Raw genomic sequence first — 27,008 nt, 5'->3', positions numbered from 1 at the left:
TGTTAAAAAGTTTCACTGGGTAATTTGTTGGTTTTAGTGCCCCCCTTTAATCAAGGGGGCACTTGATTTACTGTCTTGCACGAAAATAATTGTAGAGCTGTTGAGTTGGGAGTGGCTTAGCCAGTCACATGATGTTCACAAGACTCAATAAAACCCCAGCCAGTTGGGTCTAGGTCATCCATGATGAGGCAGGTGGTTGTGAGCCTAGTGATGAACTGGTAATGTGTAGTGTGATTGTTAAACCTTTGCTAATAAACCAACTAGTTCTTAATAACAATGTGTTGCTATGAATTCTTAAGCAAAGAACCCACGAAGCAAATACATTACAGAGGCCACATTGTATTGAAGGTGGTAAAGGAAATTAGAAGGACATGTACCAGCTTTGAGTTTGCGATGGGATTCTCATCCTACAGTATCCCAAGTGGCCAGTAAAGAGAACTGGAGCACAAAACCCTCAACAACAAACACAAAAACTTGCATTTGTCTAACGCCTGCAACGTAGAAAAATGTCCCATGATGCTTCAGAGGCATGATCTGATTTGCATTTGAACAATCAATACTAACTGCTTCCAACCTCTCCCTAGGGAGTCCGTTCCATAGATTGACCACTCGCTCGCTGAAATATTGTTCCCACAGATGAATTTAGAATTTGCCCGTTTAGTGCAGGCCATGCCCTCTGGGTCTACTGTTCTGGACACGGTGAACCAGCTCATCACAGTCTACATTATCTAATCCCTTTAGAATACCGAAAATAGCAATCAAATCTCCTCGCAACCTACTCTTTTATAGCGAGAAGATGCCCATTCTCGGTGTAACCAGGGGAAATAGTCTTTCCCTATTCACTCTGTCAAAACCCTCCGTGATATAAAACTTTCTATTAAGTCTTCTCTTGGCTTTCTCTGCTGCAATGACAGGTCGCTGATTGCAGTGCGGGCAGGCACGGCAGGAGAGGTGAAGGAGCGGCAAGTGTCCGTAGAAGGAAGTGACCGGGGCCCAGGAGAGGCGTGAGTTTGGGGCTCAGAAGAGGCGAGGGCCCAGGGGCAGCACGGACCAGCCCACACTGCGATATGTATGCACGCTCGGTCTGTGCAGCAGTTAGTCTTGGTCAATCCTTGCCACTGGACCAAGACCTAGCTGTGTCAAGCCCGTGTGGTGGCTGGTGTGCAACGGCCAATCACACATTTAAAAAATCCGCGCACAGGCGTCTTCCACTCTTCAACATATAGTTTGGGATCTGGAATATTAGGTCCTTCATTGAAACACCTGTGAATTCATCCCTTTTCGACGTGGAAGTAAGTCATCCTCGCTTCGAGGGATCGCCTATGATGATGATGATGATGACGACATTGAATAGATCCAGTGTCACACATGTTATGTATGTAGATTTATATAGTTGCCATCAGAGAGCGTGACTGCGGAAATCCTATGGGTCATAGAAACATAGAAAATAAATGCAGGAGTAGGCCATTCGAGCCTGCACCACCATTCAATAAGATCATGGCTGATCATTCCCTCAGTACCCCATTCCTGCTTTCTCTCCATACCCCTTGATCCCCTTAGCCTTAAGGGCCATATCTAACTCCCTTTTGAATATATCCAATGAACTGGCATCAACAACTCTCCGTGGCAGGGAATTCCACAGGTTAACAACTCTCTGAGTGAAGAAGTTTCTCCTCATCTCAGTCCTAAATGGCCTGCCCCTTATCCTAAGACTATGTCCCCTGGTTTTGGACTTCCCCAACATCGGGAACATTCTTCCCGCATCAAACCTATCCACTCAGAATCTTACACGTTTCTATGAGATCCCCTCTTATCCTTCTAAACTCCAGTGAATAAAGGCCCAGTTGATCAAGTCTCTCCTCATATGTCAGTCCAGCCATCCCTGGAATCAGTCTGGTGAACCTTCGCTGCACACCCTCAATAGCAAGAACGTCCTTCCTCAGATTAGGAGACAAAAACTGAACACAATATTCTAGGTGAGGCAACACCAAGGCCTAGTACAACTGCAGTAAGACCTCCCTGCTCCTATACTCAAATCCCCTAACTATGAAGGCCAACATACCATTTGCCTTTTTCACCGCCTGCTGTACCTGCATGCCAACCTTCAATGACTGATGAACCATGACACCCAGGTCTTGTTGCACCTCCCCTTTTCCTAATCTGCCGCCATTCAGATAATATTCTGCCTTTGTGTTTTTGCCCCCAAAATGGATAACCTCACATTTATCCACATTATACTGCATCTGCCATGCATTTGCCTACTACCCTAACCTGTCCAAGTCACCCTGCAGCCTCTTAGCATCCCCCTCACAGCTCACACTGCCACCCAGTTTAGTGTCATCTGCAAACTTGGAGATATTACACTCAATTCCTTCATCCAAATCGTTAATGTATATTGTAAAGAGCTAGGATCCCAGCACTGAGCCCTGCGGCACTCCACTAGTCACTGTCTGCCATTCTGAAACGGACCCATTTATCCTGACTCTCTGCTTCCTGTCTGCCAACCAGTTCTCTATCCACGTCAGTACATTACCCCCAATACAATGCACTTTGATTTTGTACACCAATCTCTTGTGTGGGACCTTGTCAAAAGCCTTTTGAAAGTCCAAATACACCACATCCACTGGTTCTCCCATGTCCACTCTGCTAGTTACATCCTCAAAAAATTCCAGAAGATTCATCAAGCATGATTTCCCCTTCATAAATCCATGCTGACTTGGACCGATCCTATCACTGCTTTCCAAACGCGCTGCTATTTCATCCTTAATGATTGATTCCAACATTTTCCCCACTACTGATGTCAGGCTAACCGGTCTATAATTACCCATTTTTTCTCTCCCTCCTTTTTTAAAAAGTGGTGTTACATTAGCTATCCTCCAGTCCATAGGAACTGATCCTGAGTCGATAGACTGTTGGAAAATGATCACCAATGCATCCACTATTTCTAGAGCCACTTCCTTAAGTACTCTGGGATGCAGACTATCAGGCCCTGGGGATTTATCGGCCTTCAATCCCATCAATTTCCCTAACACAATTTCCTGCCTAATAAGGATTTCCTTCAGTTACTCCTTCTCACTAGACCCTCGGTCCCCTAGTACATTCACCCACACCTCATGCTGTGCTGGTATAAAAAGCTTACTACCTTGTTTAGGCAACAATAAAGAGACCAAGGTCATACTAGTTTCAGCTTACAGTACTCGGCCTTGAGAGATTATTTCATACACAATAGCACACCTCTCCTGATAATTATCGTTTTCCATCCCGGTGATTATCCGGTGAATCTGCAGTGTGCACCGTGAGGTGGAGTTACCGCTCTGAGTGCAATCGGCAATCCGTCACAAACTACGCTTGGAATTGCGCTGGTTCTCTGAGGTGTAGTTACGGTTCAAGATTCTGCTAAAACCCAATTGCATAATCACAAACGTAAACTCTTCCCTGAACCGACGCATTTGAGTGGTAAACTGGTGCAGTTTTATTAATGCAGCTGAAAGTGGGTTTATCACAAAAAATAAGCATATTTAATAAATGTCTAGTCCACCACCTGTGAGTAACCTGATTTAAAATAACTGAAAATTGTTTTAAAAAACACTGCACGGAACCATTTTCATTGGTGTATACTAATTTGTGTTTTTAGTAAATTAAATATTTAACGGTGACTATTAGTGCCCTTGCACCTTTTAAAAAAAAAGCTTCATTTTTTGAGCTTTCTCAAAGGCCCGGAAATGGGTGCAATCAGCAGAAACTCGCCATGGCGATGAATTCGATTGGGGGCGTGGCCAGTTGTGGGCCTCCAGCGCGAGATTTAAAAAAAATTAGCAGAAAAGATCGCGGAAACTCGATTTGCGCTGAATGTAAGTTGCGCTTGAAATTCCGCCATCTTTATATTGGTTTGGCTGATTTTGGGCAACCCTGCGGAAATTCTACCCTAATGCATGTAATGTCGTTTGTACAATTGGGTGCTCTAAGCTATACACAGTACTGTAACTGTGGTCTAACCAGTGCGTTGCACTAATTCATCACCACCTCTTTAACCTTCTACTCTGTGGCCGTCCTACTGTTTGATCATGCCCGATGCTAGATTCCCGAAACAAACGCTCTACTCCGAGCTATGTCACGGCAGGCGAGCCTCATGAGGGCAGAGAAAATGCCTCAAGGACATCCACAAAGCCTCCTTGAAGCAATGCAACATCCCCACTGACTCTTGGGAATCCCTGGCCCAAGACCGCTTAAAGTGGAGGGGAAGCATCGAGAAGGCGCCGAACACTTCGAGTCTCTTCGCCGGGAGCACGCGGAAGCCAAGCGCAAACAGCGGAAGGAACGCACGACAACCCAAGCCCCCCACCCACCCGTCCCTCCAACCACCGTCTGCCCCACCTGTGACAGAGACTGTAGATCCCACATTGGTCGCATCAGTCACCTGAGAACTCATGTTAGTGTGGAAGCAAGTCATCCTCGACTACGGGGAGCTGCTTCAGAGAAAGATCTCCTGATCCTTGGATTCTTAAGTAGCTATGAATTTGAGCCCCTAGATCTCGCTGTTTCATCACTTTTATGTGCAGTACCATGTTGGAAGGTTTTGCACCACTGCACGCCCTCCTTGAATCAACGGAGGGCACAGACATGGTTCCTGGTTTGAAAGCTGCTTCCCTCAGGTGCACTGAGCACTTGTCAGAACATGGCTTGTTCACCTGTCTGCAGGTGTGGCGCGTGGGTAGGAGGGGAACCCCCATGGGGAAAGCCATTGGTAGCAGTAATGTTGCTGGGACCAGAAAAAAAATCATTTACAATGACTGGCACAATGTTAACACGACTTTCCCCCTATCACCAACATATTCTTTTTTAAAAAAAAAGGAAATCTCACTTAGCAGCTTTAAATTAAATTGAGGGCGAAGGACAAGGGCACACAGATTCAAACCAGTTAAAGGTAGCTTTGGAACGGATATTGGAGTTTTTCTTCACAGAACGATGAACACATGGGGTGCACTCCCAGTCAGAGTAATGGGGGTGAAAATCCTGGAAACATTTAAGTACCATGTGGATTCTGCAATGGCGGGACTTTTGGGTCAGTCTGAATGGATGAAGTAAGATGGGCCGAATGGCCTCCCTTATCTTGTAACTCCTGCTTCCCTGGTGGGGATCACATTACCTTCAGTGTTCCTGGGCAAATGAGTTGGGGGGGGGGGGGTGGAAATTAGCCACAGTCCCTGCCCCCGATTGCGATCTAATGAGTCCAGGTGGATGCGCGCGGACATCGGATAAGAACATAAAAAATAGGAGGAGGAGTAACCCTACGGCCCCTCGAGCCTGCTCCACCATTCCCGAGAGGTTTAGAGGAGATTTGAGGGGAAATTTCTTCGCCCAGAGGGTGGTGGGGGTCTGGAACTCACTGCCTGAAAGGGTGGTAGAGGCAGAAACCCTCACCACATTTAAAAAGTACTTGGATGTGCACTTGGAAGTGCCGTAACCTACAGGGCTACGGACCAAGAGCTGGAAAGTGGGATTAGGCTGGATAGCTCTTGGTCAGTCGGCACAGACACGATGGGCCGAAATGGCCTCCTACCATGCTGTAAATTTCTATGATCCAATAAGATCTTGGCTGATCATCGACCTCAACTCCATTTTCCCGCCCAATCTCCATATCCCTTGATTCCTCTAGACTCCAAAAATCTATCTATCTCAACCTTGAATATATTCAGAGTCTCAGCATCCACAGCCCTTTTGGGGCAGAGAATTGCAAAGATTCACAACTCTCTTGAGTGAAGAAATTCCTCCTCATCTCTGTCTTAAATGGCCCACTCCTTATCCTGAGACTGCCCGCTAGCTCCAGACACTTCAGCTAGGGGAAAGAAGAGTAAGGACGGAATCAGGCTCGACTGTGACGGCCTGTGTGACCAAACGGCCTGTCCACACTCAATGTCCGGACTGTCACCTTCGAGGAGATGCAGCAGCAGGGCCACTGCTGCCCATGAACCTTGCCCCACAGGAGGGGAGAGTGGGGGTGGGGGGGAGATGAGTTTAGAAGAATGAGAGGGGATCTCATTGAAACATCTAAAATTCTGACTGGTTTGGATAGACTGGATGCGGGGAGGATGTGTCCCCGGGCTGGGAAGTCTAGAACAAGGGGTCACAGTCTCAGGATACGGGGTAGGTAATTTAGGACTGAGATGAGGAGAAATTGTTTCACTCAGAGGGTGGTGAACCTGTGGAATTCTCTACCACAGAAGGGCAAGTCACTGAATATGTTTAAGAGGGAAATAGATAGATTTCTCGAAACAAAAGGCATTAAGGGGTATGGGGGAAAAGCAGGAATATGGTGTTGTGATAGAGGATCAGCCATGATCATCGTGAAAGGCGATGCAGGCTCGAAGGGCCAAATGGCCTACTACTGCTCCTATTTTCTATGAGTCCATTAGTCTAAAATGAACTCAAGGGAGGTCGAAGGTCCACCTTCCGCTTTGCCTGACTGTTTTTCCAAAAGGTTTCGGTTTGAACGCGAGACAGGTGAAGCAGACGGACTCGGTGACGAGACTTTCATAAAACTGTCCTTGAATCATTGCTACAAGTAACGCTGCATAATATCCAACAGTAACAGCAGGAGGTCTGAACACGACAGTTCAGTTACTGGCCTTACAGGGGCCAGAATGAGTCATTTGGGGAATTTTGGCTCGACTGGGTCGGAACAACCTCTGCAGACAAAATACTTTGAGATCTATTTTAAATTAGAAAAGGTATCAAATGATAAATGGTGAACTGAAAAAAGGGAAGTTTCAGGCTCCCTGGGCCAGAAACCGTGCTCATGGCTACAACACGACAACCGCTACAAATTAACTGACTTTCTCGGTAGAAATTGTTATGTCTTTAGATGCTCTGATAATGACTCCACGAGGCAATGTGTTGTACTTGAACTGTAGTGACCTTAGTCCTTTATTGATAACTCCAGAGTGAGAATCACATCTGGTGACCTGCCTTTTATACTAGGCCTGGCACACCTGTATAGGTAACCTGCAAGTCTCCCACTGAGGTGTCCCCTGGTGGCACACCTTGATATAGTACAAGCAGTCACCATGCAGGATACATGACAGAAATTATAGCCGATAATTGAAATACTGAGAAGTATTTGATAGCCTGAGGGGTTGATACGGGAGGCCAGGTTCTCTCCAGCTATTACTAGTCAGAGCATCAGTCAACTTCGCTTTCATCACCTGAGATTGTGGGCCTCTCAGTCCAAACAGGAGGTTTAGAGGGGATTTGAGGGGAAATGTTTTCACCCAGAGGGTGGTGGGAGTGTGGAACTCACTGACTGAAAGGGTAGAGGCAGAAATTCTCACCACATTTAAAAAGTACTTGGATGTGTACTTGAAGTGCCGTAATCTACAGGGCTACGGACCAAGAGCTGGAAAGTGGGATTACGCTGGATAGCTCTTGGTCGGCTGGCGTGGACACGATGGGTCGAAATGGCCTCCTTCCATGCTGTAAATTTCTATGAGTTTGACTCACTTTTTCCTCAACTCCGATGAGACATGCTCTCCTTTTTCTCACTGTCCCCTCTGCCATCGCCACATGTTTCTTTACTCAGCAACTTACACCTTCACTAATTTTTTTTGGGGGGGGGGGGGGAAATTGAGGGTTGGGGGTGGAGAGGGTGGAAATTTAACTTAGTTCAAATGAAGCAAAATATACTAAGTCACTGAGAGGGTCAGGTCGCTGTTGCTCCTCACATCCTGGAGCAAACATCACCCCATACTATTCCTTTACAATTCTCCGACACTCAGTTCACCGTGCAAACTACAATGTGAGCCTTCTGGACTCAACATCAAGTTCAACAATTGCAGACCATAACCTTTGCCCATATTTTTTCCTCTTTTCCACAGCAGCCATTCACACCCTCTCTAGACTCATCTTTTGTTTCCTAACTTGTGCCATTACCATCTCAATTCGGCCCATCATCCCCTTTGTTTCTCTAATCTCTCCTGCCTTCCACCATATCACAGACCTTCCCTTTTGTTCTTTCCTCCCCTCCCCCTCTCACTGCCCCTGCACTTCCTTAAAGAATCTGTTACATCTCAAACTTTTCCAGTTCTGATGAAGGGTCATCGACCTGAAACGATAACTCTGTTTCTCCCCACAGATGCTGCCCGATCTGCTGAGATTTCCAGCATTTTGTGTTTTTATTTCAGATGCCAGCATCCGCGGTATTTTGCTTTTGTGCTACAATATAATGCTCCAGTTGTCTATCCATTCTGTCCTTCCACAAAACCCCGTTACACTCAACAAATTACTGTTGCTCCATCAATTACTATGTTTGCTGAAAATCTCAGCGGGTCAGGCACGATCCAGGGCCCCAAACACTCCTTCCAGGTGAAACAGCGATTTACTTGTACCTCTAGCAACTTACTACACTGTATTCGCTGCTCACGATGCGATCTCCTCTACATTGTGGAGACCAAGCGTAGGTTGGGTGACCGCTTTGCGGAACAGCTCCGTTCAATCCGTACATGTGACCCTGAGCTTCCGGTCGCCTGTCACTTTAATTCTCCGCTCCATTACCACTCTGACCTCGGTCTCCTACACTGTTCCAACGAAGCTCAACGCAAGCTCGAGGAACAGCACCTCATCTTTCATTTAGGCACTTTATAGCCTTCTGGACTCAACATCGAGTTCAACAATTTCAGAGTGTAACAGCTGCCCAACTTTGACTCCCTTCCCCCCCTGACCCCCCCTCCCCTCCCCCCCACCTTATGTGTTTTCCCTCTTTTTTTCTCTGTCTCCAATGGCAGCTGGTCATTATTCTGCCATTCACGCCCTATCCAGATTAACCTTTTTCTAACTTGTGCCATTGGCCCATCATCCCTTTTGTCTCTCTAATCTCTCCTGCCTTCCACTCTATCACAGACCTTCCCTTTTGTTCTTTCCTCCCCTCCCCCTTTCTGTGCTTAAGAATGTGTTCATTTCGAACATTCGCCAGTTCTGACGAAGGGTCATCGACCCGAAACATTAACTCTGTTTCTCTCTCCACAGATGCTGCCTGACCCGCTGAGATAGCCAGCATTCTCTGTTTTTATTCCAGATTCCACCAGCCGCGGTATTTTGCTTTAGAGTTACTCTGTTTGATCAGTTCTGAAAGAAAGGAAACAAAAGATTTGTATCGTGCCTTTCATGAGCTCAGGACCTCTAAAAGCGTTTCACAGCACAGAAGTGTGATCACTCGCAAAGTGGGGAAGTGCGACAGCCAGACTGTACACTGCATGGTCTCACAAACAGCCACCGGAATAAATGACCAGAGAATCTGTTTTGGTGGTGGCTGATGGATAAATGTTGGCCAGTACACTGGGAGAAGCCCCCCTACTCCTTTTCAAATAGTGCCACGGGGTCTTTTGTGTCCACCTGAGAGAGCAGACAATGCCTCAGTTTAACGTCCCATCTAAAAGACAGTGGGGCTGATATTGTTCACCGCTGGAAACGGGGCACCTACCCCGTTTCTCGTCTTTTTACCAGCGCGGTGGATGTGGTGGCCTCGAGTGAAATTCCGATCTTTGGTCTTGTTTTATTCCAGCGGCCCGGAAATTGGTGATAATGGGAGCGGAAGTGCGGCGGTGAGCGGAAATTTGCACACGGAATGTCCGACGCTGTCACTCATCAGCATAGCGCTGATGATGTAATCACGGTGCCGCATTACCATGGCTCTCGCCTTCACTGAAAGGGGAGAGCCTGCGCCACACTGGGCCACCAGGGAGGGTTTCGGCTGGGCCAGCGGCTTGGCACTCAGGAGGGGGGGGAGGGGGCTAGGCAGCCTGTTGGCAGTCCGGCCGAATCCGGGGGCATAACTGTCGACCCGACATGGAAGTCAACCGACAAAAAGAATTAAGATGGCGGTCGCAGCAGTAGATCCTCCCCTTTAATGGCAGCCGCACCGCCACTTTGCTCATGCTCCAAGCACCGTGCACCGGGGGCTACCGAGCAGCGGCTGCAGGATTGTCTCGGCTGAATTTCGCGATCGGGAGCGGGGAGGAACATCGGCGGTGCGTGCTCTGATGACGCACTTAGGACGGATCGGTAGTGGGGGGAGCGAGTCACCGCCGGGATACCGCAGGAGCGGAATTTTCAAACTGGCGGCCATTCCACGTAAAATCAGCGGCCATTGCACTCCGCAGCGTGGCCACCGATTTTTGGCGGTAACAGGCCTTAAGGGAAGGGGCAATTTCGGCCCCGGTACCTCTCGGCAGTGCAGCACTCCCCTCAGTACAGCACTGAAACGTCAGCCTGGACTGTGTGCTCAAATCGGGCAGCAGTTTGATGTTATTGGGCAAGGAGAGGCCTAGTCGTACTGCTATGAAAACTGGCTTCTCTTCAATCAATGCGTCTGTGAAGTACACGGGGTTAAATACACAGTCTCGTTGTTTAAAATTGTTGCGGTAAGATCAATTGTTCTTATATCTGGATCAGAATGACTTATTTAAAATGTTGTTTCATTCTGAATCAGACCACCTTTGTGGGAGGGACAGGATTAAACATTGGCGGAGGGTGGACTTCATCCAGCAATGCTCCAGGGCTTTCATAACTTCAGTCACAATGTAGCAGTTGTAAGGTGATATTCATCACAAGGTCGGTTCAGAACAAGTAGTCCCTTATAGTCCATTTGATTTCATATTTTCAGAATATCATTCCTACAACCTTCTCGTAATAGCACCGAGCTACTTAGAAACATAGAAAATAGGTGCAGGAGTAGGCCATTCGGCCCTTCGAGCCTCCATTCAATGAGTTCATGGCTGAACATGCAACTTCAGTCCCCCATTCCTGCTTTCTCACCATACCCCTTGATCTCCCTAGTAGTAAGGACCAGATCTAACTCCTTTTTAAATATATTTAGTGAATTGGCCTCAACTACTTTCTGTGGTAGAGAATTCCACAGGTTCACCACTCTCTGGGTGAAGAACTTTCTCCTCATCTCGGTCCTAAATGGCTTACCCCTTATCCTTAGACTGTGCCCTGGTTCTGGACTTCCCCAGCATTGGGAACATTCTTCCTGCATCTAACCTGTCTAAACCCGTCAGAATTTTCAATGTTTCTATGAGATCCCCTCTCATTCTTCTGAACTCCAGTGAATACAAGACCAGTTGATCCAGTCTTTCTTGATATGTCAGTCACGTCATCCCGGGAATCAGTCTGGTGAACCTTCGCTGCACTCCCTCAATAGCAAGAATGTCCTTTCTCAAGTTAGGAGACCAAAACTGTGCACAATATTCCAGGTGTGGCCTCACCAAGGCCCTGTACAACTATAGCAACACCTCCCTGCCCCTGTACTCAAATCCCCTCGCTATGAAGGCCAACATGCCATTTGCTTTCTTAACCGCCTGCTGTACCTGCATGCCAACCTTCAATGACTGATGTACCATGACACCCAGGTCTCGTTGCACCTCCCCTTTTCCTAATCTGTCACCATTCAGATAATAGTCTGTCTCTCTGTTTTTACCACCAAAGTGGATAACCTCACATTTATCCACATTATACTTCATCTGCCATGCATTTGCCCACTCACCTAACCTATCCAAGTCACTCTGCAGCCTCATAGCATCCTCCTCACAGCTCACACTGCCACCCAACTTAGTGTCATCCGCAAATTTGGAGATACTACATTTAATCCCCTCGTCTAAATCATTAATGTACAATGTAAACAGCTGGGGCCCCAGCACAGAACCTTGCGGTACCCCACTAGTCACTGCCTGCCATTCTGAAAAGTACCCATTTACTCCGACTCTTTGCTTCCTGTCTGACAACCAGTTCTCAATCCATGTCAGCACACTACCCCGAATCCCATGTGCTTTAACTTTGCACATTAATCTCTTGTGTGGGACCTTGTCGAAAGCCTTCTGAAGGTCCAAATACACCACATCAACTGGTTCTCCCTTGTCCACTCTACTGGAAACATCCTCAAAAAATTCCAGAAGATTTGTCAAGCATGATTTCCCTTTCACAAATCCATGCTGACTTGGACCTATAATGTCACCTCTTTCCAAATGCGCTGATATGACATCCTTAATAATTGATTCCATCATTTTACCCACTATCGATGTCAGGCTGACCGGTCTATAATTCTCTGTTTTCTCTCTCCCTCCTTTTTTAAAAAGTGGGGTTACATTGGCTACCCTCCACTCCATAGGAACTGATCCAGAGTCTATGGAATGTTGGAAAATGACTGTCAATGCATCCGCTATTTCCAAGGCCACCTCCTTAAGTACTCTGGGATGCAGTCCATCAGGCCCTGGGGATTTATCGGCCTTCAATCCCATCAATTTTCCCAACACAATTTCCCGACTAATAAGGATTTCCCTCAGTTCCTCCTTCTTACTAGACCCTCTAACCCCTTTTATATCCGGAAGGTTGTTTGTGTCCTCCTTAGTGAATACTGAACCAAAGTACTTCTTCAATCAGTGCAGCATACTGGTCTGAAAGCAGAATTAGAGACTGCTATTTGTTGTGAAGTGGCAGGTTGGATAGAGCCTGGTCTGTACAGGGAACCCGCCATACGCTGGCTTTGGGGCTGTGCGTGCTTCACTGTGTTCCTCCTCGCACACCCTCAGGCAATGTTACCTGCTAACCTTCAACCGAGGGCTGGATTCCAAAAGTACCACCTTCACATAGAAACATAGAAAATAGGTGCAGGTGTAGGCCATTCAGCCCTTCGAGCCTACACCACCATTCAATAAGATCATGGCTGATCATTCACCTCAGTACTCCTTTCCTGCTTTCTCTCCATACCCCTTGATCCCTTTAGCCGTAAGGGCCACATCTAACTCACTTTTGAATATATCTAATGAACTGGCCCCAACAACTTTCTATAGTAAAGAATCCCACAGGTTCACAAATCTCTGAGTGAAGAAGTTTCTCCTCATCTCGGTCCTAAATGGCCTTCCCCTTATCCTTAGACTGTGACTCCTGGTTCGGGACTTCGCCAACATCGGGAACGTTCTTCCTGCATCTAACCTGTCCAATCCCGTCAGAATTTTATATGTTTCTATGAGATCCCCTCTCATTCTTCTAAATTCCAGTAAATATAAGCCTAGTCGATCCAGTCTTTCTTCATATGTCAGTCACGTCATCCCGGGAATCAGTCTGGTGAACCTTCGCTGCACTCCCTCAATAGCAAGAATGTCCTTTCTCAAGTTAGGAGACCAAAACTGTGCACAATATTCCAGGTGTGGCCTCACCAAGGCCCTGTACAACTATAGCAACACCTCCCTGCCCCTGTACTCAAATCCCCTCGCTATGAAGGCCAACATGCCATTTGCTTTCTTAACCGCCTGCTGTACCTGCATGCCAACCTTCAATGACTGATGTACCATGACACCCAGGTCTCGTTGCACCTCCCCTTTTCCTAATCTGTCACCATTCAGATAATAGTCTGTCTCTCTGTTTTTACCACCAAAGTGGATAACCTCACATTTATCCACATTATACTTCATCTGCCATGCATTTGCCCACTCACCTAACCTATCCAAGTCACTCTGCAGCCTCATAGCATCCTCCTCACAGCTCACACTGCCACCCAACTTAGTGTCATCCGCAAATTTGGAGATACTACATTTAATCCCCTCGTCTAAATCATTAATGTACAATGTAAACAGCTGGGGCCCCAGCACAGAACCTTGCGGTACCCCACTAGTCACTGCCTGCCATTCTGAAAAGTACCCATTTACTCCGACTCTTTGCTTCCTGTCTGACAACCAGTTCTCAATCCATGTCAGCACACTACCCCGAATCCCATGTGCTTTAACTTTGCACATTAATCTCTTGTGTGGGACCTTGTCGAAAGCCTTCTGAAGGTCCAAATACACCACATCAACTGGTTCTCCCTTGTCCACTCTGCTGGAAACATCCTCAAAAAATTCCAGAAGATTTGTCAAGCATGATTTCCCTTTCACAAATCCATGCTGACTTGGACCTATAATGTCACCTCTTTCCAAATGCGCTGATATGACATCCTTAATAATTGATTCCATCATTTTACCCACTATCGATGTCAGGCTGACCGGTCTATAATTCTCTGTTTTCTCTCTCCCTCCTTTTTTAAAAAGTGGGGTTACATTGGCTACCCTCCACTCCATAGGAACTGATCCAGAGTCTATGGAATGTTGGAAAATGACTGTCAATGCATCCGCTATTTCCAAGGCCACCTCCTTAAGTACTCTGGGATGCAGTCCATCAGGCCCTGGGGATTTATCGGCCTTCAATCCCATCAATTTTCCCAACACAATTTCCCGACTAATAAGGATTTCCCTCAGTTCCTCCTTCTTACTAGACCCTCTAACCCCTTTTATATCCGGAAGGTTGTTTGTGTCCTCCTTAGTGAATACTGAACCAAAGTACTTCTTCAATCAGTGCAGCATACTGGTCTGAAAGCAGAATTAGAGACTGCTATTTGTTGTGAAGTGGCAGGTTGGATAGAGCCTGGTCTGTACAGGGAACCCGCCATACGCTGGCTTTGGGGCTGTGCGTGCTTCACTGTGTTCCTCCTCGCACACCCTCAGGCAATGTTACCTGCTAACCTTCAACCGAGGGCTGGATTCCAAAAGTACCACCTTCACATAGAAACATAGAAAATAGGTGCAGGTGTAGGCCATTCAGCCCTTCGAGCCTACACCACCATTCAATAAGATCATGGCTGATCATTCACCTCAGTACTCCTTTCCTGCTTTCTCTCCATACCCCTTGATCCCTTTAGCCGTAAGGGCCACATCTAACTCACTTTTGAATATATCTAATGAACTGGCCCCAACAACTTTCTATAGTAAAGAATTCCACAGGTTCACAAATCTCTGAGTGAAGAAGTTTCTCCTCATCTCGGTCCTAAATGGCCTTCCCCTTATCCTTAGACTGTGACTCCTGGTTCGGGACTTCGCCAACATCGGGAACGTTCTTCCTGCATCTAACCTGTCCAATCCCGTCAGAATTTTATATGTTTCTATGAGATCCCCTCTCATTCTTCTAAATTCCAGTAAATATAAGCCTAGTCGATCCAGTCTTTCTTCATATGTCAGTCTTGCCATCCCAGGAATCAGTCTGGTGAACCTTCGCTGCACTCCCTCAATAGCAAGAATGTCCTTCCTCAGATTAGGAGACCAAAACTGCACACAATACTCAAGGTGTGGCCTCACCCCATACCCCTCAATGCCTTTTGTTTCGAGAAATCTATCTATCTCCCTCTTAAATATATTCAGTGACTTGGCCTCCACAGCCTTCTGTGGTAGAGAATTCACAGGTTCACCACCCTCCAAGTGAAACAATTTCTCCTCATCTCAGTCCTAAATTTCCTAGCCCATATCCTGAGACTGTGACCCCTTGTTCTAGACTTCCCAGCCCAGGGAAACATTCTCCCCGCATCCAGTCTATCCAACCCAATCAGAATTTTATACGTTTCAATTCTCATTCTTCTAAATTCCATTGAATATAACCCTAGTCGACCCAATCTCTCCTCATACGACAGTCCCGCCATCCCAGGAATCAGTCTGGTGAACCTTTGCTGCCTCGATGGCAAGTATATCCTTTCTTAGGTAAGGAGACCAAAACCGCACACACTACTCCAGGTGCGGTCTCACCAAGGCCCTATATAACTGTAGTAAGACATCCTTGCTCCTGTACTCAAATCCTCTTGCAATGAAGGCCAACATACCATTTGCCTTCCTAACTGCTTGCTGCACCTACATGTTTGAATGCAATGACCACTTGGGTACAGTAATAGAGGTTGCCACGTGTCCCTGAACCACAGATCGCAACGGGATGGGCGGGGCACTCATCTGACCTTGACTGGGAGTGAGAATTCTTTCAGATGAGATGTTAAACCGAGGCCCCGTCTGCTCTCTCAGGTGGACGTAAAAGATCCCATGGCACTATTTTGAAGAAGAGCAGGGAAGTTATCCCCGGTGTCCTGGGGCCAATATTTATCCCTCAATCAACATAACAAAAACAGATGATCTGATCATTATCACATTGCTGTTTGTGGGAGCTTGCTGTGTGCAAGTTGGCTGCCGGTTTTCCGCATTACAACAGTGATTACACTCCAAAAGTACTTCATTGGCTGTAAAGCACTTTGTGACGTCTGGTGGTCATGAAAGGCGCTATATAAATGCAAGTCTTTCTTTCAACTTCCAACTCCATAAATCAGGAGCATGGAGATCAATTTTAGTCCACCCAAAACCTCAGAACAATGAACTCCGCACAGACCTGGGATCATTCTGGTCTGTAAGGCTGAGCCACTCACGGAGCAGATTTGCAGAGGTGGGTGTAGGCGACTGATGCACAGGAGAGAAACAAGTCTACACACTGAAAGCAAGTAATCCAGTTACGCGATAGTAAAAGAGTGCAAGATGTGTAGAAGCTCAATCTAGGGGGCTTAGTTTCAGAAGAAGGGGCCACCCATTTAAAACGGAAATGGGTGGAATTTCTTCTTTCATAGTGAATCTTTGGAATTCTCTATCCCAGAGAGTTGTGGAGGCTGGGTCATATTTAAGGTGGAGACAGACAGGTTTTTGAACGATAAGGGAGCCAACAGTTATGGGGAGCAGGCGGGGAAGTGGAGCTGAGTCCATGATCAGGTCTGCCATGATCTTATTGAATGGCGGCCGGAGCAGGCTCGAGGGGCCAGGTGGCCGACTCCTGCTCCTATTTCTGATGTTCGAAGCGCAGTTACAGCCGACCTTTGTCACCCACGGGCCCGTGACAAGAGAGGTGTACCAAAGCTGGAATAGGACTGGGTATCCTGCCACACAGCCCGGAACGTCGACATCTGCCACACGTAGAGGCAGTTGTCCAGAGGAATTCCAAGGTGGCCCTTGGGAAAACACGCAGAAGTACTCCTTACCTAATCCTTTCATTAGGAACACGCAAGCTCTGGAACTTCCTCCCTAAATCTCTCCACCTCTCTTTCCTCCTTTAAGATGCTCCTTAAAACCCACCTCTTTGACCAAGCTTTTGGTCATCTGTCGTAATTTCTGCTTATGTGGCTCGGTGTCAAATACTTTGTCTTATAACACACCCATGAAGCGCCTTGGGACGTTTTACTATGTTAAAGGCGCTATATAAATACAAGTTGTTGTTGTTGCCAAATCGCTCTTGGGACCAACTAAAAGTAGATCACGTCTGCCCTCTTTATAGTTGTGGTCTGCCATCGGTGACAATATACTGTGCGGCTGGGACATTCAGTACCCCGCAGAGCCACAGAGAGCTTCAAAGCTTCATTCTTTTAATAGCCTCATCCTTTATACAAAGCAATAATCACAGAATCTAATTATTGCTACCCTCAGCACTTAAGGAGCTTGCGAGCTGGTGCTTTTGAATAACTTTGAGTTGAATAGTTTGGTGTGCGATTCGCAGTGACTCACTGATCAGAAGTCACACCACTGGAGAGAGTCCATTCAATCCCAATGTGTAATGCACACTGCAGAACATGGCCTTAAGCACCGGTGGCAGGTTCAAGACAATCATTCCTACCGTTTTGAGGGGCCCATTAGCTGGTCTTTGTGCCGAGTGTTTCCTCGAGCATGCTCCTGATTGACCGCTATACTATGGCGGAAGATTAACGCAAACCCTGTTCCCGCCAATCCTCCTCTGATGCCATGGCGGTCGATCGGGAGACTCCCCCGAGGAAATTCCCGACGCTGGTCTTACAGAAGAACATAAGAATTAGGAGCAGGAGTTGGCCATTCGGCCCCTCGAGCCTGCTCCGCCATTCAATGAGATCATGGCTGATCTGCCTCAACACTTTCCTGCACTGTCCCCATATCCAATGATTCCCTGAATATCCAAGGGTCTTGAACCTTCTCTCTCCAGAATCCCATCCCCGTTCCGTGTTGATCAGTTTGGATCCTGGGATAGCTGACAATAACCCACATGACCCACAAATCAAGAGAAGTTAACGCTCAGATCGAGCCCCACAGACTGGACATCAGCACCACCTGGACAAGTCTTGGGTCAATGTAAAAGAGGGTTAAAAGTAGTTTGTAGATTTGAGGTCTTGATCGACTTGTTTTTTCTTTTTCCTCTTAGCCTTCTTGCCCACCACCTTTTAAATACTTAAAAAGGCAAATGGAATGTTCGCCTTCATCTTAAGAGGATGGAATACTAAGGGATAGAAGTTGTGTGAGTTATATAAAGATTAGGTGCAAGCTGAAGCACTGCAATCCACTCTGGGCAACACACTTCAGGAATGATGTATTGGTTTTGGAGGGGGTGCAGTGCAGATTCACCAGAATGATACCGGGGTTAAAAGGGTTAATTATGAGGTTTCATAGGCTAGGCTTGTATTCCCTTGAGTGTAGAAGACTGAGGTGTGTATTAATTGAGGTATTTAAGATGATTAAAGGATTTGAACTACATTGGCTCCCGTTTAAGCAACAGCTCAATTTCAAAATTCTCATCCTTGTTTTCAAATTCCTCCATGGCCTTGCCCCTCCCTATCTCTAATCTCCTCCAGGCCCACAGCCTCTCTCTCTTCCCTCCCTCCCCCCCGCCCACCTGACATATCTGCGCTCCTCTAATCCTGCCCTCTTGAGCATCCCTGACTTTAATCGCTCAACTATTGGTGGCTGTGCCTTCAGTTGCCTGGGCCCCAAGCTCCCTGCCTAAACCTCTCCGCCTCTCTTTCCTCCTTTAAGACACTCCTTAAAACCTACCTCTTAGACCAAGCTTTTGGTCACCTGTGTTAATTTCTTCTTCTGTGGCTCGGTGGCAATATTTTTTGTCTCATAACACTCCTGTGAAGCACCTTGGGACATTTCGCTATGTTAAAGGCGCTATATAAATACAGGTTGTTGCTGATAGTTAGATGGAGAGAGACTATTTCCTCTGGTGGAAGAGTTGAGAACATGGGGGCATAACCTTAAAACTAGAGCTAGGTTGTTAAGGGGGGGGGGGATGTCAGGAAGGGTTGTGGAAATCTGGTACACTCCCCCCCCCCACCTCGCACAAAGGTGTTGTGGCTGGCAGGTGGAAGGGACAATCGAAAATTTCAAAACAGAGATTGACAGATTTTTGTTAGGTATGGGTGTTACGGAGCCAAGACGGGTAAATGGAGTTCACGTACAGATCAGCCATGATCTAACTGAATGGTGGAGCAGGCTCAAGGGGCTGAATGGCCTCCTCCTGTTCCGATGACCAGGCTTCACACAAGAATGTAAGAAATAGGAGCAGGAGTTGGCCATCCGGCCCCTCGAGCCTGCTCCGCCATTCAATAAGATCATGGCCGATCTGATCACGGACTCAGCTCCACTTCCCCGCCCGCTCCCCATAACTCTCGACCCCCTTATCGTGCAATAATCTGTCTATCTCCACCGTAAATATATTCAATGACCCAGCCTCCACAGCTCTCTGGGGTAGACCCTCTTTACTGCAAGTATCTCATTCCACACTGTGAAGTACTTACTTTTGTATTTAAAGATCAACACAATGATGCTGGAGAGCAGCAGCAGCACAAGGAAGATGATGAGAACCAGGAGGCGTTTCTCAAGGTGGGTCCTGTCAGTCCAGCAGCCCTTCATACCTTTGGCTCTCCTGAAGTTCATCTGCAAAAAGAAATGCAAGCGGTGGAATTAGCAGTCGCCTCAAAAAGTATACTTTAAAAAGACACAAGGAGGACTATGGACAGGACAGGCCAGGCACCTGCTGCTGGTCTCACTGGAGTTGTATTGAGGTGTATTATGATCAACCTGAAATGAGCTTCAGGCCACATATACACAGCATAGCTAAAACTGCCTATATCCACCTCCGTAACATCGCACGCCTCCGCCCTTGCCTCAGCTCATCCGCTGCTGAAGCCCTCATCCATGCCTTTGTTACCTCTAAACTTGACTATTCCAACGCACCCCCTGGCTGGCCTCCTACATTCTACCCTACGTAATCTTGAAGTCATCCAAAACTCGGTTGCTGGTGTCCTAACTCACACCCAAGTCCCGCTCACCCATCACCCCTGTGCTTTCTGACCTACATTGGCTCCCGGTTAAGCAACACCTCGATTTCAAAACTTTCATCCTTGTTTACAAATCCCCCATGGCCTCGCCCCTCCCCATCTCTGTAATCTCTTTCAGCCTCCCAACCTCCTCGAGATGTCTGCGCTCCTCCAATTCTGCCCTCTTGAGCATCCCTGATTATAATCGCTCAACCATTGGTGGCCGTGCCTTCAGCTGCCTGGAACTCCCTGTCGAAACCTCTCCACCTCTCTACCTGTCTTTCCTCCTTTAAGACGTTCCTTAAAACCTACCTCTTTGACCCAGCTTTTAGTCACCTGCCGTAATTTCTTCTTATGTGGCTTGGTGTCAAATGTATCTGTTTAGTCTTATAACACTGCTGTGAAGCGCCTTGGGACGTTTTACTCCGTTAAAGGCGCTATATAAATAAAAGTTGTTATTGTTGCAATATGATCAGGGTTGGGTCATTGGGATGTAGCTGAGGACAAGCCTGCACTCACTGCGGCAGCAAATCACGTGTTTAGGGCCCAGACGGCTGAAGGTATGGCCACCAACAGTGGGCGAGGGAAGTCAGGGATATGCAAGAGGCCAGAATTTGAGGAGCGCAGAGTTCTCGGGAGGGTTGCAGGTCTGGAGGAGGTTACAGGGATAGGGAGGGTGAGGCAATGGAGGGATTTGAAGACGAGAATAAGAATTTCCACCCCAAGATGTTTTGCCTCATTATCTCTCCTCTCCTGCAGGCAGAGGTTTATGTTGGGTTCCTGTATCACGGCCCCCTGGTACATTACTCAGGCAGACGTTAAACGGGTTAGATTTTCCGGTCTTCTGCGCTCCGTTTCTCGCCCCGGAGTGGCGGCAATGGCGGCGGTGAGGTGTTCTGGGCGGGCGGTCAGCCTCCCGCGCCCCGCGGTGATCCTCGGGTCCAGTTTTACGACGGCGCGGAGCAGCACCGCCCGGAAGAGCTGTGCCCGGTGTGCAACGCCCCTGGTCTCGAGACCGGCACGAGTTTGAACTCTTGCCCGACCCGTCCGCCCCACAACGTGCCCCGCACTGACCGCCTGTGTTACGTGCAGGGTCAGTATAAAAGGTTGGCTGCCATGTTGTTTAGGCACTCTGGAGTTGTAATAAAGACGAAGGTAACACACAGTTTAGCTCACAGTATACTCAGCCTTGCGGAGTTCTTCTATACATAATAACCTGAGAAATCAGGGTGAGCCAACCACCATGTCGGCGAAGAGGTGAGCAATGGACTCCTAAGGTAAGTGTGATTGCTTTTTCTTTTAATTATTTCTGTGATTTGTGTTGTGGTGGCGTGGGCAATGTTTTGGGAATGTTTCTGTGTTTCTTTTCTCCCCAGGCGTCTCTGGGAGCACTCCCGGCCCGGCTCTTTAGCTCGGGCGTTTCCCATGCTAGCGCCCTGAGAGAGGTGTACAACGCCTCCCTTAGCGCTGCACCCCCTGGCTCAGGGCCCAGCTGCCCAATGTTACTGACTGAGGCACAAACTGTCCCCGGGCGCAAACTTTACCGGCCCGCCGCCATTATCGCCCCCAAAACATCAAAGTGGAAAATCCAGTCTGTTCCTCCAACCTGAGCCTGCGCCGTAAGCCTGGCTGGGCTACTCGATGACGGAGGACACTGCCACCTAGTCTGACCCGGAACTCTCCCCAATGCCCCAGTCACACTTGACAATAGGAGCCATTGGACAGCAATCAGCAGCAGCAACCCTGCAGTAACCCCCTCTCCACCGCCAAAGCCTAATTTGCAGAGGCCTGTTGTTTCGCCCCATTGTTGCTCCAGGACAGCTCAGGGATCGCTTCATTAAAACCACAGGTGAGACGCAGGAAGTGAGGCTGCCAGAAGGTGCCGGATATCAAGAGGGTGTATGAACTGACAGGGAAACAATGCGGCTTGCCAAGAGACTAGTGCACGAGTGTCCAAAGGACCGCACGTATGGTGCAACCGTCAGACCACATCAAGTGCACGGTGTCCAGATCTGGTCATTGAGATATACAGAGACATTCAGCTCCTGGGGGCAGTGCAGAGAGATAGCCCGAGGCTGACCCCAGCACCAGGGGTCGGAGTTCATGAAGACGACCTGAAAAACCTGCGTTTCTCGGCCTTGAAATGAGGAGACAGAGGTGACCTCAGGAGTATACGAGACACTAAATTTGCTTCAAATAAAATGGTGAGCATGGGACAAGGGTAAAGAGGCTCAAACTAATAAAAGACTACATAGCAGGTACAGCACAGAAAACAGACCATTTGGCCCAAGCCGGTGTTGATGCCCCACACAAGCCTCCTCCCATCCCTCTTCATCTCACCCTATCAACATAACCTACTCTAGAGACATAAGCACATAAATCTAAGTTGACTGTCTAGGGAGTGCTGCACTGTCAGAGGGGCCGTCTTTCGGATGAGACGTTAAACCGAGGCCCCGTCTGCTCTCTCAGCTGGATGTAAAAGATCCCATGGCACTATTTTAAAGAGCAGGGGAGTTATCCCCGGTGTCCTGGCCAATTTCACATTGCTGCTTTTGGGAGCTTGCTGTGCGCCAATTGGTTGCCGCGTTTCCCACGTTACAACAGTGACTACACTCCAAAAGTGCTTTGAGTCGTCCGGCGGTCGTGAAAGACGCTATATAAATGCAAGTCTTTCTTTCTTTAACTTTCTATTCCCAAGCACTTTACGAGCACAGATGTCAGGAAGTTCTCTGTAAGCTACAGCATGTAGAGGCAAAAACTCATTTAAGAAAACAAACTAGATGCTGCAACGAAGGGAGTGTCGGGTCTTGTGGCCAGATGAATAAGATGCAGGCTTCCTTATCTGCACTCATCTTAGCAGATTTATCTGTGTGAACTCAAAATAGCGCCAGGGTAAACTTAAAAATGTTGTAAACATTGACTTAGTCTAGATTGAATGTTTCAATAAGAATTCCACACCAGCAATTGGTCGCATGCCACCCACTGTTGTGCCCATAGGCTGGAGAGAAGCGCAACTACTGGGCAAATGCAGGGCAAGATGTGGCCACCCATCGGGTGAGGAGGGCGGGGGCAGTCCTGTTACAAACCAGTTCTGAATACAGTAAAGTTCATATCCTCTCTTGGATTATGGTGCCAGACATGATCGATACAGATCGATGAGGAGGAGGGGAAGGGCCCTACACAGTTCAGTAGATTTCTCACAGTGAGTCAGATGACATGGGACAAGCTGGAGATACACGCGGTGACAGCGACGGTAACACAAGCTCGATTCATCCCTGGGAAATCTGAGCCAATCAGAAAAGAGTGGCAACGTTTTTTTTTGTGTGCTGTGGACGTATTTAAAATGTGCCGTGTATTGTACACGAGTCTCTCGGTCCCAGCAGTTCTCCCGTGGCATTGCTCACGGCAGGTAGGAGGATACCCTGTTCTCCAAAGGCAGATGCATTATGGCACGTGTCGCACATTGGCTGAATAATCCTTCCGAGCTGCCCCCAGCTCCCCGCACTTTTGCCCAAGTAAGGCTGGGGAGCAGGAAGCAGCATCCCGGAATTTCCCCGCCATTGCTAGGAACAGGAGTAGGCCATATGGCCCCTCAAACCTGTTCCGCCATTCAGTGAGACCATGGCTGATCTGTGACCTAACTCCATATACCTGCCTTTGCCCCATATTCCTTACGACCTTTGCTTAACAAAAATCTATCAATCTCAGATTTAAAATTAACAATTGACCGAACATCAATTGCCGTTGGCGGAAAAGGATTCCAAACTTCTACCACCCTTTGCATGTAGAAGTGTTTCCCAACTTCAAACCTGGAAGGCCTAGCTCTAATTTTTAGGCCAGCCCCCTCGTCCTAGACTCGCCAACCAGTGGAAATAATTTCTCTCTATTTACTCTATCAGTTCCCTTTAATATCTCGAAAACTTTGATCAAATCACCACTTTACCTTCTAAATTCCAAGGAATACAATTCTAATTTGTGTAATCTCTCCTCGTAACTTAACCCTTGGAGTCCAGGTATCATTCTGGTAAACCTACGCTGCACTCCCTCCAAGGCCAATATATCCTCCCTAAGGTGTGGTGCCCAACACAATACTTAAGGTGTGATCTAACTAGGGCTTTGTAGAGATGTAGCATAACTTTCACCTCTTTGTATTCTAGTCCTCCAGATATAAAGGCCAGCAGTCCATTTGCCTTTTTGATTATTTTCTGTACCTGTCCATGATATTTTAACGTTCTATGTACACAGGCCCCAAAGTCTCTTTGGACCTCCACAGCTTCTAGCTTTTCATTATTTAGAAAGTACTCTGAATTATCGGGGCAGAATTTCCGACGTCCCCGGCCCGTACGAAGTTTCTACGGACCCGGGAAGGCATCGGAAAAGCCGGTTTTCGGCGTGCAATGCGCATGCGCTGAAAACCGGCTTTTCCGATCTGTCAAGCTGCAGCTCGACAGATCCTCCGCATCTCGGGAGCGAGGACATTTGTACATGGAAGTTTGGGCTTTTTACGAATATCTTGCCCAGCAAATGTCTTCGAAACTCTTGCGCCTGAAAAAGCAGGCATATAGCCTACTGATACAGGCGTAAGAGTTTAAAAACATAGAAAAAAACATGATTAAAATAAAAATTTTAAAAACACATTTATGTTAAAACCCTGCCCATTCAGATAATGTTATTTTAAACCCTAAACCTAACTTGTTTTAAAAACTGGCAATTTTTTTTTCTTTAAAAAAAAACGTGCAACATTTTTAATTTAATTAGTTTATTGCGTGAGGTGTTTTTTTAAAATGCTTTATGTATTTTTGGTGAGTTTTGGGGTTATTCTCATTCATTGTTACGAAACTCCTATTACTATGAATGAGAAAATACTTACTGTGATTGGGTGTCCGGGCCCACGTGACTCCTGCGGACATCCCACGTGCAAGTGCTGCGCGTCGCAGGGAGAGGAGGCCCGTGGATCGGGAGTTCCAGCGGGCGCAGCAGCTTCAGGTAGGTGCGCATTTTATTTCTATTCTTTATTGATTTGCCCGTGGGAAGCCCTCCTCGGAATTTCTGTCCCATCCTTTTTAGACATAATTGCCTGCATTGAAATCCATTTGCCCTAGTTTTGCCCATTCACTTAATTAATATCTCTTCGGAATTTTATGCTCCCATCTACATGGGAGCATAAAATTCCTTTGAGTCATCATAACACTTGGATATGTGGCTCTCTATTTCCTCTCTGTTTTATCCAGCTCTGTGTTGAGGTCATGAGGTGTAATTACTGTTCCTTTTCCGAGGTCATCTAGAGGGTAATTGCCGTCAGTTCAGAAGAAACCAGCACAAAATGACTGGCTTTCTTCTTTGCTTGTGACAAAGTGTGACACCTAAATTGTGTTGTACATTCTCGCGTAGACATTAGTTTGGATCCTGCTGTCGCCACACTGGACAGGGCATTGGCCCCAATGTAGCCAGTACCACAATTGCTAAGATTTCCTGCTCTGGGTCATTTGCACACTTCCTTACATTCCAACAGCAAGGATGTTTCTAAAATACTTCTCTGTTCCCCCTCACAGAGCCTCATGCTGACAGAAACTGTACAAGAGCTGTAATGTACCGTAACGCAAGAAAATGCCTAAACTTGGCTGAACTCAGTAAAATCTCTTAACAGAAACAAACTGTAGCCACCCATGGCACCTGTCTACACACACCAAGATCTTAGCCTCCACCTGACCTGCAGCTCAAATTCATTCCTTCCTTATTCAGCTCTGCACTGCATCCAATACTTTGCTCCAAATATGAACATTCTGTCCCATCATCCTTCCAAGGAAAATGTAGAACTGGGCATACTTGTAAATGCCCACAGATTCTATGGCACTATTTGAAATAGAGCAGGAAAGTTCTCCTGGTGCCTTGGCCTCGGAGTCAGAAGGTTGTAGGTTCAAGTCCCACTCTGGAAACTGGAGCGCAAAATCCAGGCTGACACTTTAAAAAAGACTTGCATTTATATAGCGCCTTTCACGACCACCGGAGGTGCAGGGTGTTTGTTTTTACACTCTACACCCTGATTCGTAGACCTTGGGAATTATAGGAAAGCACAACACGCAGCACAAAAAGTAGGCTTAACCCAGTTGTCAGTTTTATTAAGCAAAAACTAACTAAAAACTACAGAACTAGACTTCTGAGAGAATCGACTGAAGAGATACAATCATCCATCCAGGTCATAGCTGCAATTGTGGATTGTAGGTTCGTGGTCGTTGGTTCCTTCAGTTCTGTTCCTTCAGTGTTCACTCCGTTCCTTTCCGGTTGTTTCCGTACTTCCTTCTAGCTCGTATATTTATAAATCCCCCCGCTGAGCTGCGGTTTCTGAGAATGTGTTTGGATCGATACGTTATTTGTGGTGATCTTGTTTGACTGACTGCGGTGATGAACCTGGATGTTCACAATTTGCACACGGGGCAAAAGATAACTCATCTTAAATACTCCGTTCTCAATGCCGTGGTGGGATTTGAACTCTTGTCTCTGGATTATTAGTACAGGTCTCTTGGTTACTGGTCCAGTACCATAACCACTATGCTACTGTACCCCTAGCACCTTTCATGACCTCCTGATGTCCCAAAGTGCTTTATAGCCAATGAAGTACAGTCGCTGTTGTAATGTAGGAAATGTGACAGCAAATGTGCCAACAAGCAAGGTCCCACAAACAGCAGTGAGATCAATCACTAGATCAGCTGTTTTTTGGCATTGGTTGAGGGATAAATATTGGCCAGGGAAGAAGCCTCCAGAATATGAGCAGCAGAGTTTCCAGGTTTTGCCAACACTCCTGTCAGGATTGGTTGGAATTTGTGGAATTGAGGTGGGTAGCACTGACGCTGGTTCTCTCATTCTGCTACCTCAGTTATCCCTCCACTCCTCCATGACTCTCCATAGTTTACATATTTCAGCCAGAAATGGACATTCAATTTTGCCTGGCAATTTGAATTCCTTGATTAATGAAACAATTGCAAACAGCAGTAAATGCTAGATTGTTTGCTTTTGACTCAAGATAAAACACACTTGAGGCCCAGAAATTCGAGCATGCCCATTTTTGGGCAGG

General features: G+C 47.1%; 1 protein-coding gene across 3 annotated transcripts in view; it reads right to left on the bottom strand.

Moving 5' to 3' along the window:
* The window catches only part of ece1 (endothelin converting enzyme 1), a 294,825-nt gene that overhangs the window by 131,692 nt on the left and 136,125 nt on the right, over positions 1 to 27,008 (bottom strand). For all 3 annotated transcript variants that reach the window (XR_011587618.1, XM_070860115.1, XM_070860114.1), the window contains one exon: positions 19,415 to 19,553. Coding sequence is in view for 2 of the 3 variants with exons in the window: in XM_070860115.1 (XP_070716216.1) it covers positions 19,415 to 19,553 (139 nt within the window). In the remaining variant the exon portion in view is untranslated. The remainder of the gene's footprint in view (positions 1 to 19,414; positions 19,554 to 27,008) is intronic.

This window comes from Pristiophorus japonicus, chromosome 18, assembly GCF_044704955.1.
Source record: "Pristiophorus japonicus isolate sPriJap1 chromosome 18, sPriJap1.hap1, whole genome shotgun sequence".
NCBI lineage: Eukaryota > Metazoa > Chordata > Chondrichthyes > Pristiophoridae > Pristiophorus > Pristiophorus japonicus.
The sequence above is the reverse complement of the archived record's forward strand: the minus strand, read 5'-3'. Positions and strand labels throughout refer to the sequence as shown.